Source organism: Aptenodytes forsteri, unplaced genomic scaffold (genome assembly GCF_000699145.1).
Source record: "Aptenodytes forsteri isolate BGI_AS27 unplaced genomic scaffold, ASM69914v1 Scaffold82, whole genome shotgun sequence".
NCBI lineage: Eukaryota > Metazoa > Chordata > Aves > Sphenisciformes > Spheniscidae > Aptenodytes > Aptenodytes forsteri.
Window position 1 is genome coordinate 2,066,996 of NW_008795490.1, and position 14,321 is coordinate 2,081,316.

Below are 14,321 nucleotides of genomic sequence, written 5' to 3' on the forward strand. Positions count from 1 at the left end.
GTTTTTTTGTTGTTGTTTGTTGTCTCATTTTTTGTGGTGGGGTTTTTTTGTTGTTGTTGTTGTTGTTTACGTGTAGGGAGAATAGGGTTACATTTGATAACATCTTGCTTGCAGCAGTGTAACCTCTGCAACACGTTGCTGGAAATGCACGCTAATGACTTTTAACAACAGTCTGCTATAAATCTGAGTAATGATAACCAGTCATATTTGGCAATAAAGAGGGTTAAATGCTTTTGGAAAAAAGCTTGGTTTTTTAAATTTATTGAGCTCAGCTGGCAAATGTATAGGGTTGTGGAAAATGTTTATGCTCATAGTTACCATTTAAAAAAGTAAAATCTGCTTCTGCAGCCATAAGGATAGGTCTTCTGTGGGCTATCACACTGCCATTCGGTCTGTAATGCTGCAAGTAACTGCGACAGCAGTTCCTGCGCAAAGTCTCCCTCAACAGTGGTGGACTTGATCCCTGTGCTGTACCCTGACTTATTTACAAGTTCCTGGAGAGATCTGATAAAATGCAACTTTTTTCATTTGTTATGTTTAAATTGGACTATACACAAGACTGTTATAAAAAACAAAGTGTGCTGCTTTGGGGTTTTCTTCCTGTGAATGCTCTAGGCTGCATTTGTGCTTCAAATGTACTGAAATGTTTTCTAGCTCAATGCTGTATTAAAGTGTAATGTCCTAGAGAGACCAGCCTAGGATGAGGAAATCTGTCCCTGCTTTGCTAATGCTGCCAGGTTTAAAGTCCAAAGGAAGTTTTTAAAGATTTCCCTAGTTAAGGTTTAGTCTGCTTTTAGAATTTGCTGTCCGTGCTTAAGTCCTATGTCATTGCCACTGACAGAAAAAACGAGCAACTTGAGGAAACAAGAATAGTCATAGCTAAGTGACATAGGCTTGTGAACATGTTCTTAGATGTTTCTCCAACCTTTTTTTTTTTCCTTAAGTAATAAATAAGGTGAGAAATAGCTATGGTATGTATACAAATCATTAAAAACACAAAAAAAATCTTAATCTTCAAACGATCAGTTGACCAAATCACTTCTGGTCCTTTAGTCTTCTGAGAAACATCTCTTCAATCTGAACACCTCACAGAAGTGTCTTCTGTGATGGGCCTACAGGACATGGTCATGGCAGTGGGGGACCACAAAACTTCAGGAGGATACCCAGGGTGAGAGGGAAATGTTAAGAGGGATTGGTTAGGGACATAGAGGGGAGAGGGGAGCAGGCACGAGACTGACTCACGACTGAATTACAGACTGTTTTCCGTCTCTGCAAATCCGGGGAGATGAGGTTGTGCTCTCATTACAGGCTGCCCCAGGGAGCTCAGGGCTCTTTGCGGGGTCCACGCAGAGGCAGTAAGCAGTACTCAGGAGGGCATGTTTTGGTCTGGGCTTAGCAATAGGCCTCCAAGCACCTGGCTGCAATGTTGCACATAACCTAGCAACCTCGGTACTGGTGTATGGTGACTTTCCGCTGTTGGATGCTGAACATTATATAGGAGTGTGGGAATGACCTCAGCAGATTGTCTGAGTCTTCATTTCAGTAAGATCTCTGAAATGAACGTTGGTTGTTCTTCTTTGATCTGTTGCAGGAGATACAGAGTTTGCTCACTAACTGGAAAGGGCCAGACCTCACGAGTTACGGGGAGCTGGTGTTAGAAGGAACATTTCGCATTCAGCGAGCCAAAAATGAGCGCACGTTGTTCCTCTTTGACAAGCTGCTGCTAATTACAAAAAAGAGAGATGAAATGTTCGCATACAAAGCTCACATACTGGTATGTTGGAGAGCAGGTGGTAATGTGCTGTCTCTAGGTCTCCCCAAAACTCCTCCATGATTCACATTGTTGCCTCTCTTTGTTACAGTGTGGGAACCTGATGCTTGTTGAAGTAATACCAAAGGAACCACTCAGCTTTAGCGTCTTCCACTACAAAAATCCCAAGATGCAACATACTGTGCAGGTATGACAGAAACCTCCCTGCCCGTTGGGTAACCTGACTGATGACTGTATGCTATTCCTGACCCTGCATAGCGCAGTAATGCATTTTCTCATGGTGCTACAATTTTTTTATCAGGCAAAGTCACAGCAAGACAAGCGCCTTTGGATTCTTCACTTGAAGAGGTTAATTCTAGAAAATCATCCTGCTAAAATTCCTGCCAAGGTAAAAATTAAAAAAACCCACAAAACACCTTATTGTATGTGTACTTAAAGTACTTAAAGCAATCTTGTTAGCTGCAAGTTGCATGGCAATTTAAAGAAAGTTTAGACTCTGGGAGGTTAATTAACATGTTGTTTCCTTAGGTCTTTAGAAGTTCCTCAAAATTAATGGGAAAGTTCCACTAGAAGCATCTGCAGGGTTTGGTACAGGAGTAGAAGAATTTAACTGGGTTAGCAGCATTGCTGTCCATATTAGGATTTGCCTGCTAAGGCACAAGTAACAGAGATGCAATGTCGGCAAGCTTGACTATAAGAGCGTACCTTAGCTTGATACTGCCTGTCTGCACAACACCAAGGTGTGCTAATCGCAGCATGTGTAGACGTTACCAAGCTAATTTTAATCTGTCTTGGTTAGATATCATAGCAGTGAAGCCATTGGCAGCACACACTTCACTTTACAAATACACACACCCATCCTGAACCCTGCATCCTTAGCTGGGACATCTAGGCCCTTTTTGGTGAGATAGCTAGTAAGCTTTATGCCAGAGAAAATGAGGCACTGATATCATATTCATAGCTGTAATGTCTTAACACCTTATTATGTGTACTTAAAGTACTTAAAGCAATCTTGTTAGCTGCAAGTTGCATGGCAATTTAAAGAAAGTTTAGACTCTGGGAGGTTAATTAACATGTTGTTTCCTTAGGTCTTTAGAAGTTCCTCAAAATTAATGGGAAAGTTCCACTAGAAGCATCTGCAGGGTTTGGTACAGGAGTAGAAGAATTTAACTGGGTTAGCAGCATTGCTGTCCATATTAGGATTTGCCTGCTAAGGCACAAGTAACAGAGATGCAATGTCGGCAAGCTTGACTATAAGAGCGTACCTTAGCTTGATACTGCCTGTCTGCACAACACCAAGGTGTGCTAATCGCAGCATGTGTAGACGTTACCAAGCTAATTTTAATCTGTCTTGGTTAGATATCATAGCAGTGAAGCCATTGGCAGCACACACTTCACTTTACAAATACACACACCCATCCTGAACCCTGCATCCTTAGCTGGGACATCTAGGCCCTTTTTGGTGAGATAGCTAGTAAGCTTTATGCCAGAGAAAATGAGGCACTGATATCATATTCATAGCTGTAATGTCTTAGAGTAGGGAAACCTGGTCCTTTTATTTATGAAATCCTGTCTTAGAGCTCCAGGTGGTGTTTCCCAGTGTAACATATTGCACCTCTCAAAGGGTGTTAACCCTAGTTAACTCTTGCCGTGACACAGAAACCACTGACTCATGTGGAAGCAGGATTTTTTTCTGATTTTTTTTCCCACTGAGTTTACTGCTTTTTTTTTTCCAGTATTAGTTTCACTGATCAGTTTCCCTGACATTTTTTTCAACTGAGTTTTATGCTGTAATGGCTAAAAAAATGTTACCTGTGACTGACATACATGGTGCTGTACTAACTCTCATTTTCAACAGCTCAACAAAAAGAGAATTATGGGAGAAAAAAGCCCTAGCAGTTGCTATTGCTAATTCTCCTCTTTTTGTTGGCAGAGTTTATCGAAGATATAATGTTTATGCTAGTATCCATGCTTACAGTGTAAATACTCATTGCAGTTTATTAGGTTGTAAAAAAAATACTACAGTATGATCTCAGCTTTCGTATCAAGATTTTTTTTTTTTTTACTTCTTACTGGATTTTTTTTTTATCTGTGGAAAAATTGTGTAACCAAAAATATAATGCTATTTTCTGCTCAGAGAAATAATTTCGCTTGAAAAAGGAAAACGCTAACCAAATAAATTTCTGAGGTTGTCTGGACAAATTTTTTTTTTTTTTTTTTGACAAACGGGTAGTTGCTAGTTATGAGATTTCTCTCTGCCCAGCTTTTGGAGGATATAATAGTAGTCCGCGTGTGACGCCTGGTGGAAAATTACCGAACTGCACCTGTGGAAGGGCAAGCAGGTTACATAGGCTATTTTAGTTAGTTTATTTTTCTTACTTATTAGCTGATATGCTTGATAAAACATCCAGATTATTTTTCCTATTAAAAAAAGGTGATAAATTTTAAGGAATCATGAGATGCTTTTTATCCTGGTTCAATCTTACTTAAACCAAATAATGATTTATTTTTTTTAATAGCTGTGCCTCAAGGAAACTCTTGAAGGAAGCAAGGTTGATAGCGTTTTCTGTGCCAACAACTTCAGAGTTTAAAAATAATAAAAGAGTTAAACTATTTGATTTTTAGGGAGGAAACGTTCTGTGAATCACAAAAAAAATGTGATTCCCAGATGCTAGGGTCAGTTTCTTGCCGACCCCAGCAGAATATGGAGACGCGTATTGACGGCTCCAAATTCTGGGACTTGCAGAGGGCTCTCTGGAGGTTTGAGTCTCCATGGAGGAGACCCAGCATGTGCCGCATGATCTCAGCACAGCGCAGCCCCTATCTTTGAAGCCAAAGTAGTGTTGCGGTCAGATGTGCCGTCACCACATCCTCCAGAAATTCCTCGCACCAGTGGGTGCCGTAGGTACGCGCTCCTCCCCTTGCGCTGCCAGAAGGGAAGTGGGCAGGCAAGGCGGAGATGCTGGGTGCAGCGAACAACAGGTTTTTGTGTGAAGCCCTGCAGATAAGCTCTGGTAAGCTCCTGCCAGCAAAATTCTTCTTCACCTATGTAACGTGTCCAACGCACAGAGAAAGACAGAAAATAACGCTGCTAACCATATTTATTAGTTCAAACATTAAACTTGCTGTTGTTTACATATAAACTCACTACTACCTGTAATATGCAATGTAATTTGTCTTTCTACTTACAGTTTAACTTTTTCATTTGTTACTTTTTCTCTTTCAGGCCAAGCAGGCAATTCTAGAAATGGATGCCATACGTAAGTTGGTTCTTTTTCACTTTTGTTTTAAAAAATTAATAAAACCATCTTCAAAAGTTTGGCTTTAACTGTTGGTTTCATCTGAGATGGAAGAAGGCCAGGTTTGTGTTCCTTGAATTATGACCTGGCTGGAAAACCCAAAATTGGGTGCAGATCCTGTGGAGCTCTGTAGGCATTGGGCTGACTGATCTGCAACCAACAAGTTACGTCTCATGATGAGCTAGGAAGAGGCAGATAAGACCTTCTGTAAACACGGGCCACTCTCTTTTGCTTACTCCGTGCTGACTAGATGTATGATCTTTCCTGTGTTGTAGCGTAAACTCCTCCTGGCTAGTACCCACTGAAGGGCTAGCAATAAGCAAACATAGCTTGAAGAAGTATGTAGCAGTGTTATGGCTTCTTCGTGCTGGCAAACCTGCAGCTGGAGGACAGCGAGGCTTGTGCTTATGTCTGAAGAGTTTACCTGTGCGTGTCCCAGGAGCCAGCCTTAGAAAGCACACGTGATGCTGCCTGTCTGCGCTCTGCGTGCAGTCCCATCTGCACGATCCCTGCTGTTGCGTCTTCTGCTTGCTGCCTTTGCTGGTGCAAGCTGCGTTAGCTCTTCATGTTGCCAGTGATCCTTAGCAGCGTAGGGAAATGAGAACAATAGTCCTATGATATAAATGCTGAGGGAGTCTTGGAGTAAAGCAGGCTCGTTATTTATTTACGTAGTTGTTGTTGTAGAGAATTGGTCAGGAAGGCTCTGACTGAGAAACTGGCAAACATACATGATGATGGTGGATAAATGTTGCTGGGTTAGCCATCTGGAGCAAGGCACAACTAAATGGGCAAAGCGTTTCCATGGCTGGGTAGTTAACAGCTACCGTACAGCAGCATATCTTGCCAGTGTTGCTTCAGGCTCTGATGAAGTGCCACTATATCAGTCATAAAGGGATGATGGCACTGCCTCCGAAGAGAGCTGTCGAGGTGTGTGGAGTGACACCCTTGTCACTCTCTTATTCCTTGTGCCTCTGCTTATTCCACAGATCACCCGGGCTTCCACTACAGCCCTGAGGGAGAAATGAAATCATCGTACCAGCCTAAAGAAGGCACTGCTCCTCACAGAGTGAGAAGGAAATCAGGTGAATAAACTCCTTTACACCAAGATGACAAAAGGAAAAACAAGCAGGGCTGTTTAGGGTTGGGTGAGGCTGGGCACGTGGAATTGGTCTTTAACCTGCACTCATGCAGATTTAACATGGCACAGTATCTCTCAGATATGGGTGGAGCATCTTATTAAACAGTTGTTGTTTGATTTTTTTATCCACTGTTTGCATTTATTTCGTGGATATACATTCCTAATGGTGGATGCATAAAGAACAGTTGGTATTTTCTAATAGATAAAAGAATGCATGTGCAGGAAGCCAGTCACATTATTTAAATCTGATATTTCTCCCCGCTGCGCCTCCCCCACCCCCCACCCCCAAGAAAAAAAAATTAGTCTCAGAAGTGGTTCCATCCTGATTATGATAGGCTTGTTATTTCAAAACATGATTACTATCTTTACTTAGTGTAATGTCTGCCTTATGGATAATAGAGATTCGAGAGGTGGTTATGCTAACTTTGGGGCTTTTTTCCCCTCCTAGCTCGAACGTAGATCCATAGTTACTGTTAGTTTCCTCTTGAAGCCACTGCCAATGTCTGTGTAGTTGGGTGACTTCATATTGCAGTCACTGTGTTCCCCTCTTCAGCTACTTAAAGATCTTTCCAATTTGGAGGGTGTAACGTTGTGTATTGGGAATGACTTAAACAAGGTTCATGAGAGTATTGATGTAGTGATTTACCATACAGCAGCATTTGTGTCTGAAAAACAATCAAATTTTAATTACTTTTCAGGCATCTTCCTTTGTTTCTGAGGTGAAGGATTGCATTGGTGCTGCTTTGCCTGTAAAAGGAATAATACAAAATCCTGATCAAATGGCCTCCTATGTAACATTCAGCTACTTAGACTTTTAAAGCTCTGCTGAGCTGTTGGTACCTCGTACATATTTCTAATAGGAAACCTCCAGCAACTTAGAGCAGTAACAGAGATGACCAAGTCTTTTGAAAGCAGGAATCTTAACATGGGATAAAAATTTACGTGTGGCTTGTTGTATGGAGGGCAGCTGCTACTGCTTTAAGAAACATGTATGTTCTTTGGTAACAGCTGTAGGTTTGACACTTCAACAAATACTTTTTTGTGAGGAAATTGGGTGATTAAGAAATGAAAATCTGGCTTCCCTGCGTGGGCTCAGAAGCTTAAATTTTGGTATCCATGTTATAAAAGGTTGGCCAAGACGCCCATATCTTTCTTCAGAATGCTGGAGTGCTTAAACATGTTGTTGTCTTTTTCAGAACCCTCATCTAGAGTCCATAAAGTTTTGAAGTCAAATGGTAAGCTACTTCGTCTACTGTTTATTGACCCAGTGCTTCTGTACTTTGTAGAACAAGTAAAGATGGATCCTTTTCTCCTATAACTTTCCATAAATACATTGTGGGGGGAAGAGGAAGTGTGCAAAGAAAACAAAATGTTAGTGTTTAAATCTAATGTCTGCTTTTCACACTTGGGTTCTGGTCCTGTAAACATCCTAGCAACTGGACACGCAGAGTCTTGGCCATTGTGAGTAGTTGCCCATGTCATATCAACTGGACACGCAGAGTCTTAGCCATTGTGAGTAGTTGCCCATGTCATATCAGTGTTGCAAAATCAGGACCTCAAGTGGAACCGTGGTAAAGCTCATGCTGTTTCTGTTTTATCAGAGACCCTATAGTCTGTTTGCTCAATTGCTGCTGCATTTAACCCCCTTTTGGGAATTTGTAAGTGGAATATTAGTGTAGCATTAAAATGGGCATAGGCTGACACCGGTTTGATTATTCACTTACGATGAAGTATTTACTTCTGTTTTCAGATATAAGTCCAGATATGCAGAAGGTAAGCTATTTCTTATATTTCTTGTTTTAACACATTCAAATGACTTAGAGTACAGTATTTACTGTAGAATCTGCATCTTCTTGGTTGTGTTGATTTTAAGAACAGAAACAAAATCATAAATGTTGTTTAGCATCTCCAATAAGATTACTAGAATGAAAGCAATAGAAATACAGCTAACTATTTCAGGAATATCTAATAAAGAAAAAATTACTGATCCATATATTGTTGTACTTTATAGTACAGTACAATCAATTACTAATGCTACAGGGTACTTAAAAATACCACTATAATCACAGAAGTGCTGTGTATAAAGGTAGTGTTTATTCTTTGGAGCATATTGTCTTTGCACTTATTAAATAAGACTGGAAAGTTTCAGCTTATTCTGAGAGATATATATATAGATACAGATATAGATATATATATATCAATCATGATATATGACCAAACAGAGCAGATACAGCCTAAGCAGATGGAAATGAGCATTTCTAATTTTTACGTTTTCTGTAAGAATTTGTAATGAAGTTCCCAGTGCAGTTTGAAAGTCTCATGTTGAATTTCAGGTCCTAGGGTTTTATTTGGGATGAAATTTAAAGTGGGCATTTGTGGAAGATTTACAAACAGGGTGCATTAGATATGACTTCACTGGGATGCCATAACACTGAAGCCCATGATTGGGGTGGGGGTTTTTGTGTATTTTTTTTCAGTTCTAAATATTCTCTGGAGAAATACTGATTGTTTTATGTATTTCTTTATAAATCTCATTTCAGTGCAGCTAACAATGTAGCTTAAATGTTGCCTTTAAGTCTGATGTTAAAACAGTGTCCTACTAAAATACATAATCTCTATAAACTTCTAATCAAAGTTTTGTGTGTTTTTTTTTAAGCGGATCAATATTGAAGGAGCCCTATTGTCTCAAGCCACCAAACTAGGATCAAATGAAGCCCTGCTGAATTCTAGGAAGAAGGTTCCATTGGAACCCAGTGTGCTGGAGAGCCAATTTCAAGAGTCCATTGAGCCAGCCTACAGCAGCGATCAGGATGAAAATCTTCAGACTTCTGCTACGGAACAGATTGATGCTGATGATGAAGAAGAGTCTGAACAGGTAGGAAAAAGAGGGGAAAAAATAAAATCCTTTTTCCCTGGTGAGGATGGGAGAGGGATTAAAATGATCTGTAAAACAGCGGGGAGGCAGGAATGTGTTACAAGTGTTTACAACTTCCTCTCCTTAGAAATACTTTTATTTAGCCCTCACACAACACCCTCTTGCATTTTAACAGAGAAGATGTAAAATTAGCCCCTATACAGAGGAAGAAATCCCCACTGCTTGAAAGAGATTTTACTTAGTCCTTTGCAGTCCTCAAGCCTAGTTCTGACAAAAAGCTATTGCTTTTACCTGTTGTGCACAACTGACCTTTCCTTGCTTCTCCAGCTGATGCTGTGAAAGAAACCTTTTTAGGCCACGTGCAGAGACGGTACCTTCAGGTCTCCAAAACAAGGTCTTAAGTTAATGATTCAGGCACTGCCACATGTGATGTGATGTTTCTTGACCTGTGAGCTGCTGGCAATAGCTAGGAACGTGTGAACTTTAATAGGAGAAGTTGTGAGTAGGATTTCTGAAAATGAGGTTCTTTATCTGTTACTATTGCACAGGTGGTAGTTTTCCCCACTCTGCATGATGTTTCCACACATATGTAGTACTTCTGAAAGACTAAAACCCCAGCTTTGAAATGTGGCTGTATTAAAGAACCTAGATTTTCAGTTTGTTTGGGTTAGCTGATGCTGGGGTCATATCCTTGTGTGGTCCATTTATTTTTGTGAATTATCCAAAACCTATTATTGAAATTCTTTTTGAAGATTACTGCACATTTCCTCTTTGAAATTACACTATTTGCATTGTAAATCTTTGATAAAATAGTATCTCATATCAGTGTAGTGCAGAGTCTTGTAATTCTCCCTCTTCCTGACATAAGTACAAAAGAATGAGTAAGTGCAAAAGAATACCACTATAAAAATGTATAATAGTAGCTTAGTGTTTAATCTTAGGTGTGGCAACAATACGTTCTCTGATTCCTCCCCTTCCCACAATGTGTGCCCTTCACTCTGAGTTAATTTGGACACTGCTCAACACGTAACATTCTGGCCTTCTGTTTGTTGTTTTTTTTTTTTTGGGAAGTTGGATGATAGCATATTTTTTAGTTTAGACCTCTTTCTGGTTTTCAAGACCACAAGTGATAGTGAGACTATCCCCTCCCCTTTTTAAAACCAAAAAGAACGTTGAAAATTGAATTTTTGTGTGACCACCTTCTTCTGTTATAACTTTGGCTGTGAGATTAAGCCCTTTCCCTTGTCCAATTTCTGTGTATTCTTTTACATCTATATTTTTATACACAGATTCCGCTTTCAACCCCTTTTGACAAGCTGTATGGATTGATAGAATTTAATTGGTTATTGTAAAGAAAGTTTTCTAGGCTCTGAATCATTCTTGTGGCAGTGCTCTGGCAACTCATGAGCATTTTGTCCTCCCAGTGTGGATACTTGGCCTGTTCTAGCTGCTAGTAATTCTTCTGAACAAGACTGTACAAAGAACTGTAGATGTTATTACCCCTCCCTTGCTCTTTTCTTTTAAATCGCAGGGAGTGCAGCAAAACTCACTGCAGAAATCGAAAGGGGGAAGAAAAAGACTTAATAGTCAAGCTGCTGAAAATGTTGAAAAACGGAGAAGTGTTAATCTCAACAAGTGTGAAACGCAGGTATATAATTTTTTTTTTTACTTCTGTTTTGCTATGCATCGTAGATATGTCAAAGAAATCTGTGTTTTTCCTAGGTAGACAGATAAGTCATCTTCTGTTTATGTCATGTATTAATATTCATATCATTGAAATATTCATCTGTATGATGAAAGACTATTCTTTTTGGGGCGGGGAAAAAAAAACAACTAACCAAACCAATCAGCATTAACTTAAGCCAAAAGGAATTATCTTTCCCTCTCTTTCCCAACCTCTGGCCAGAAACATCTACAGCATCCTTCATGTTAGCATTAGCAGGCATGTGGCTTTGCTGTAAATTACATCTGCTAGCTGAGCTGGATGAAAACTTACTCCAAAAAGAAAATGAAATTTTCAGTGGCATGTGCTAGAGAGCATAACATACCTTTCTGCTAGGGTTATAGGCAAGGGGAAAGAGAGGAGAACAAAACTTTTGGCACAAACCCAGAGTCAGATTAGCTTAATCCAACTGTGAAACTGCAGAGTTAGCGTAAAAGGTTTAATCTAACTCCTGCCAGACAAACTTGCCTTTAATTACTCATGTGTTAACATAAGCCAGTGTCTTGTATTTGAAGTAAGATGTTATTAAATGCCGAGTGAACTCTGAGCCATGGTAAGGATTAGGAGGCAAAGTTGTCTGGCGTTGCCACCTTGGCTCCCTGGCTCTCTAGTGAGGAGCCTGCTCACCCTGCCCGTCTCCACCTGACGCCGTGCTGTGGGACACGCTGGTGCTATGGCAGTTCTGTGAATGGAGGGAATTGCTGTATTATTGCAGGGGATAGGCTAATGTTACCAGCATATTTCAAATCTCCACAGAGCTCCAAGGACCCTTCAGATGAAGAGTCAACCCAGTTGAATACCGATCTTCCGTTTTCCTGCACAGCTAGACAGCCACAGTCGCCTAGACAATTCAGCACGCCCCAGAGCAACTCGCTAATCATGAATATCCTGGGAGGAAGTACCTCTGTCAGAAACATCTGGACCGACCATCAGATCAGGCAGGCATTGTTTCCCAGCCGGCGTCCACCTTACGAGAATGAAGACGATGAAGACGACTATCAGATGTTTGTACCATCAGTGTCTACATCCAACACTTGTTCAGCTGTTGGTGGAGAAAGGAGGGGTTCTTCTGGGCGGCCGTGCAGCTGGCACTTGGGGGTAGTGCATCAAAATGAGACTTCCAGCCCCACTCGTCACAAAATTGTTAGGCGGGCCAGTAGTGCTGGTGAAAGTAACACGTGTCCAGCCAGTGCAAGGTATAAAACGGGGGAGCGCAGTTCTCGAAGGGAAGTGAAGAGAGCAGAGGTGAGCAGTATGAATGCGTATCCCGAATCTTCAGAGGAGCTGACCATTGATGATATTGAACATGTTTATGATAATATAAGCTATGAAGACTTAAAGCTGATGGGTCTGACAAGAAAGGAGGAGACAGACCGTGGTCCCCAGAGATCTGCTAGAGACTCTCTCTACGAGGCTGAAAACAAAAGCAGCTTGGACTCACCCTCCAAAAAGAGGACAGCAAATCAAAACAGAGCCTCCATTCGTGCTAGTAGGGATGAGATACTACTCAGTAGAGAAGCACCTACTTCAAGTTTGGATGAGCTCAGGATCGTTGAAGACAACATCTATGACACCATAGTGCTTCCAGAAACACCACTACTGAATTTTAAATGTGACCCCTTAAAATGCTCTAAAAGACGGAGTTTTCTGGGCCTGGAAAAAGACTTTGCATGTTGTGACAATCTACGGCAGTTTGTTTCCGAAGAGAGTCTCCAGTTCAGTGAAGACGAAAGTCCTTACCATCGTGTTCCTGTCGACAATGACTATTTGAGCTTAGTAGATAGCTCCTCCAACTCGGATTCACTCTCCCATAAGTCTGCAGCAGATAAACTCTCAGAGGAGGTAGATGAGATTTGGAACGACCTGGAGAACTACATCAAGAAGAATGAGGAAAAGACAAGAGACCGTCTCCTTGCAGCCTTTCCTGTTTGTAAAGATGATATGCAGGAAAGGTTGCATGCTGGTAGTACACCTGAACTGAGTAAAGATGTAGAGTACTCACTGTCTACTCTCTCTCTGCCAGAAACTCCTATTTTCCCTAAAACTGTGAAGCCCAGGGCTGCCACCTTAAGCGAGGCTAATCTCAGGCTTGAAGACACTACACCGTGCAAGGAGAACTCTTTTATGAGTCTGAACAGATCGTCCTTCTCCAGTGAGATGCCTTTTGTAGACAGCCCATATGAATCTGCCAATAGTGTTCTGTCCAACGCGCATACAGAGGGCATGGAAAATGACTTGGCTGTAGTGGATAAAACAAAGAACAGAGTTTTTATGATGGCAAGGCAGTACAGTCAAAAAATTAAGAAGGCTAACCAGCTTTTGAAAGTTAAAAGTCCAGAGCAGGAACAGCCAGCTAGCAGACAACAGAAACTGAAACACAAAGATCTTGCTGCCATTCTGGAGGAGAAGAAACAAGGCGGTCCTGCTATTGGTACGTCAAAAATATTTCTATACAGATATATTTTTTAGTAACTTTCAATGAAATTTGTGTACTGAATTGGAAGATTATGAATTTTCCCCACCTTACTAGTTGAGTATCAGTATTGCATTTTCTGTGTTACTACCGAAATGAGTTTTCTGTGAGTGCCCCTAACATGAATAGTCCTTTATATCGCAATAAATTCTTGTTGTTACTTGATAAAATTGGGAATAAATAGTGGGGTAGTGTCAAGAAAGATCAATCCAGCTTAGGCTGGAAATAGAACTTATGCCTGAAGCACTATTGGCCTCTTTACAGAAAAGCAGTTATTTCCTTTAATAGTGTGATCTTCAGAGTTTGACTAAAAGGTGTATTTCCAGGTGTGTTCACCTTCTAACAAGTCACGTAGATTTGCTCAGGTACCATCCACAATCACACTTACAAGCATAAGGAATGGGGTCAGATAAGAAAGAGCTGTCTTCTTGCTCTTTCTAATGAATGTGCAAAGTCGTGGATCTGCAACAGCTTTGGAGCTATTTTTGTCCATAGTCAATTGAAACAAATTGGAGACATGGAGCCAGCGGACTCCATGCACTGGAGTGTCATTCTTGCCGCCTTGTGATATTTATAAAAGTCCCTAAATATCTTATTTACCAGGCCATTTTCAGAATGTTCTTTTCCATTTAACATGAAACAAGCAGCGTATTATTGGAACCGTGTGCTACATTGCGTCCTGCATGGCTGTTCACTGTTGCAAGACATTTTGTGCTTCTTTTTTTCAATACAATGTACTGGAATGCAACGCAATGCACGGCTCTTCCGCTGATGATATTGACGCAGCTGTAAACTTTTCTCTTGACGAATACAAAGCGTCTTGGGATTTTTAAATTTTCACGTGACTCGTTCAAATGGATTGCTTGCCTCTGCTAAGTTAATTCTCTCTCCTTTCTAGGTGCCAGAATAGCTGAATATTCCCAGCTTTATGACCAAATCGTCTTTAGAGACAGTTCACCTAAGGTCCAAAAGGAAGCCTGGGCCACCCCTCAGGAGCCATCAGCCGGGAGGTTTTCCACGCCCGTGGCTGTCTCTCCTCCCC

The 14,321-nt window shown here is 40.9% G+C and overlaps 1 protein-coding gene across 1 annotated transcript in view; it reads left to right on the forward strand.

Moving 5' to 3' along the window:
* PLEKHG1 (pleckstrin homology and RhoGEF domain containing G1) overlaps nt 1-14,321 on the forward strand; it is a 67,543-nt gene that overhangs the window by 40,586 nt on the left and 12,636 nt on the right. The window contains exons 8-17 of the mRNA XM_009281404.2: nt 1,592-1,774; nt 1,863-1,958; nt 2,073-2,159; nt 4,998-5,031; nt 6,057-6,152; nt 7,405-7,443; nt 7,959-7,981; nt 8,865-9,083; nt 10,615-10,731; nt 11,563-13,237. Coding sequence (XP_009279679.1) covers nt 1,592-1,774; nt 1,863-1,958; nt 2,073-2,159; nt 4,998-5,031; nt 6,057-6,152; nt 7,405-7,443; nt 7,959-7,981; nt 8,865-9,083; nt 10,615-10,731; nt 11,563-13,237 — 2,569 coding nt within the window. The remainder of the gene's footprint in view (nt 1-1,591; nt 1,775-1,862; nt 1,959-2,072; nt 2,160-4,997; nt 5,032-6,056; nt 6,153-7,404; nt 7,444-7,958; nt 7,982-8,864; nt 9,084-10,614; nt 10,732-11,562; nt 13,238-14,321) is intronic.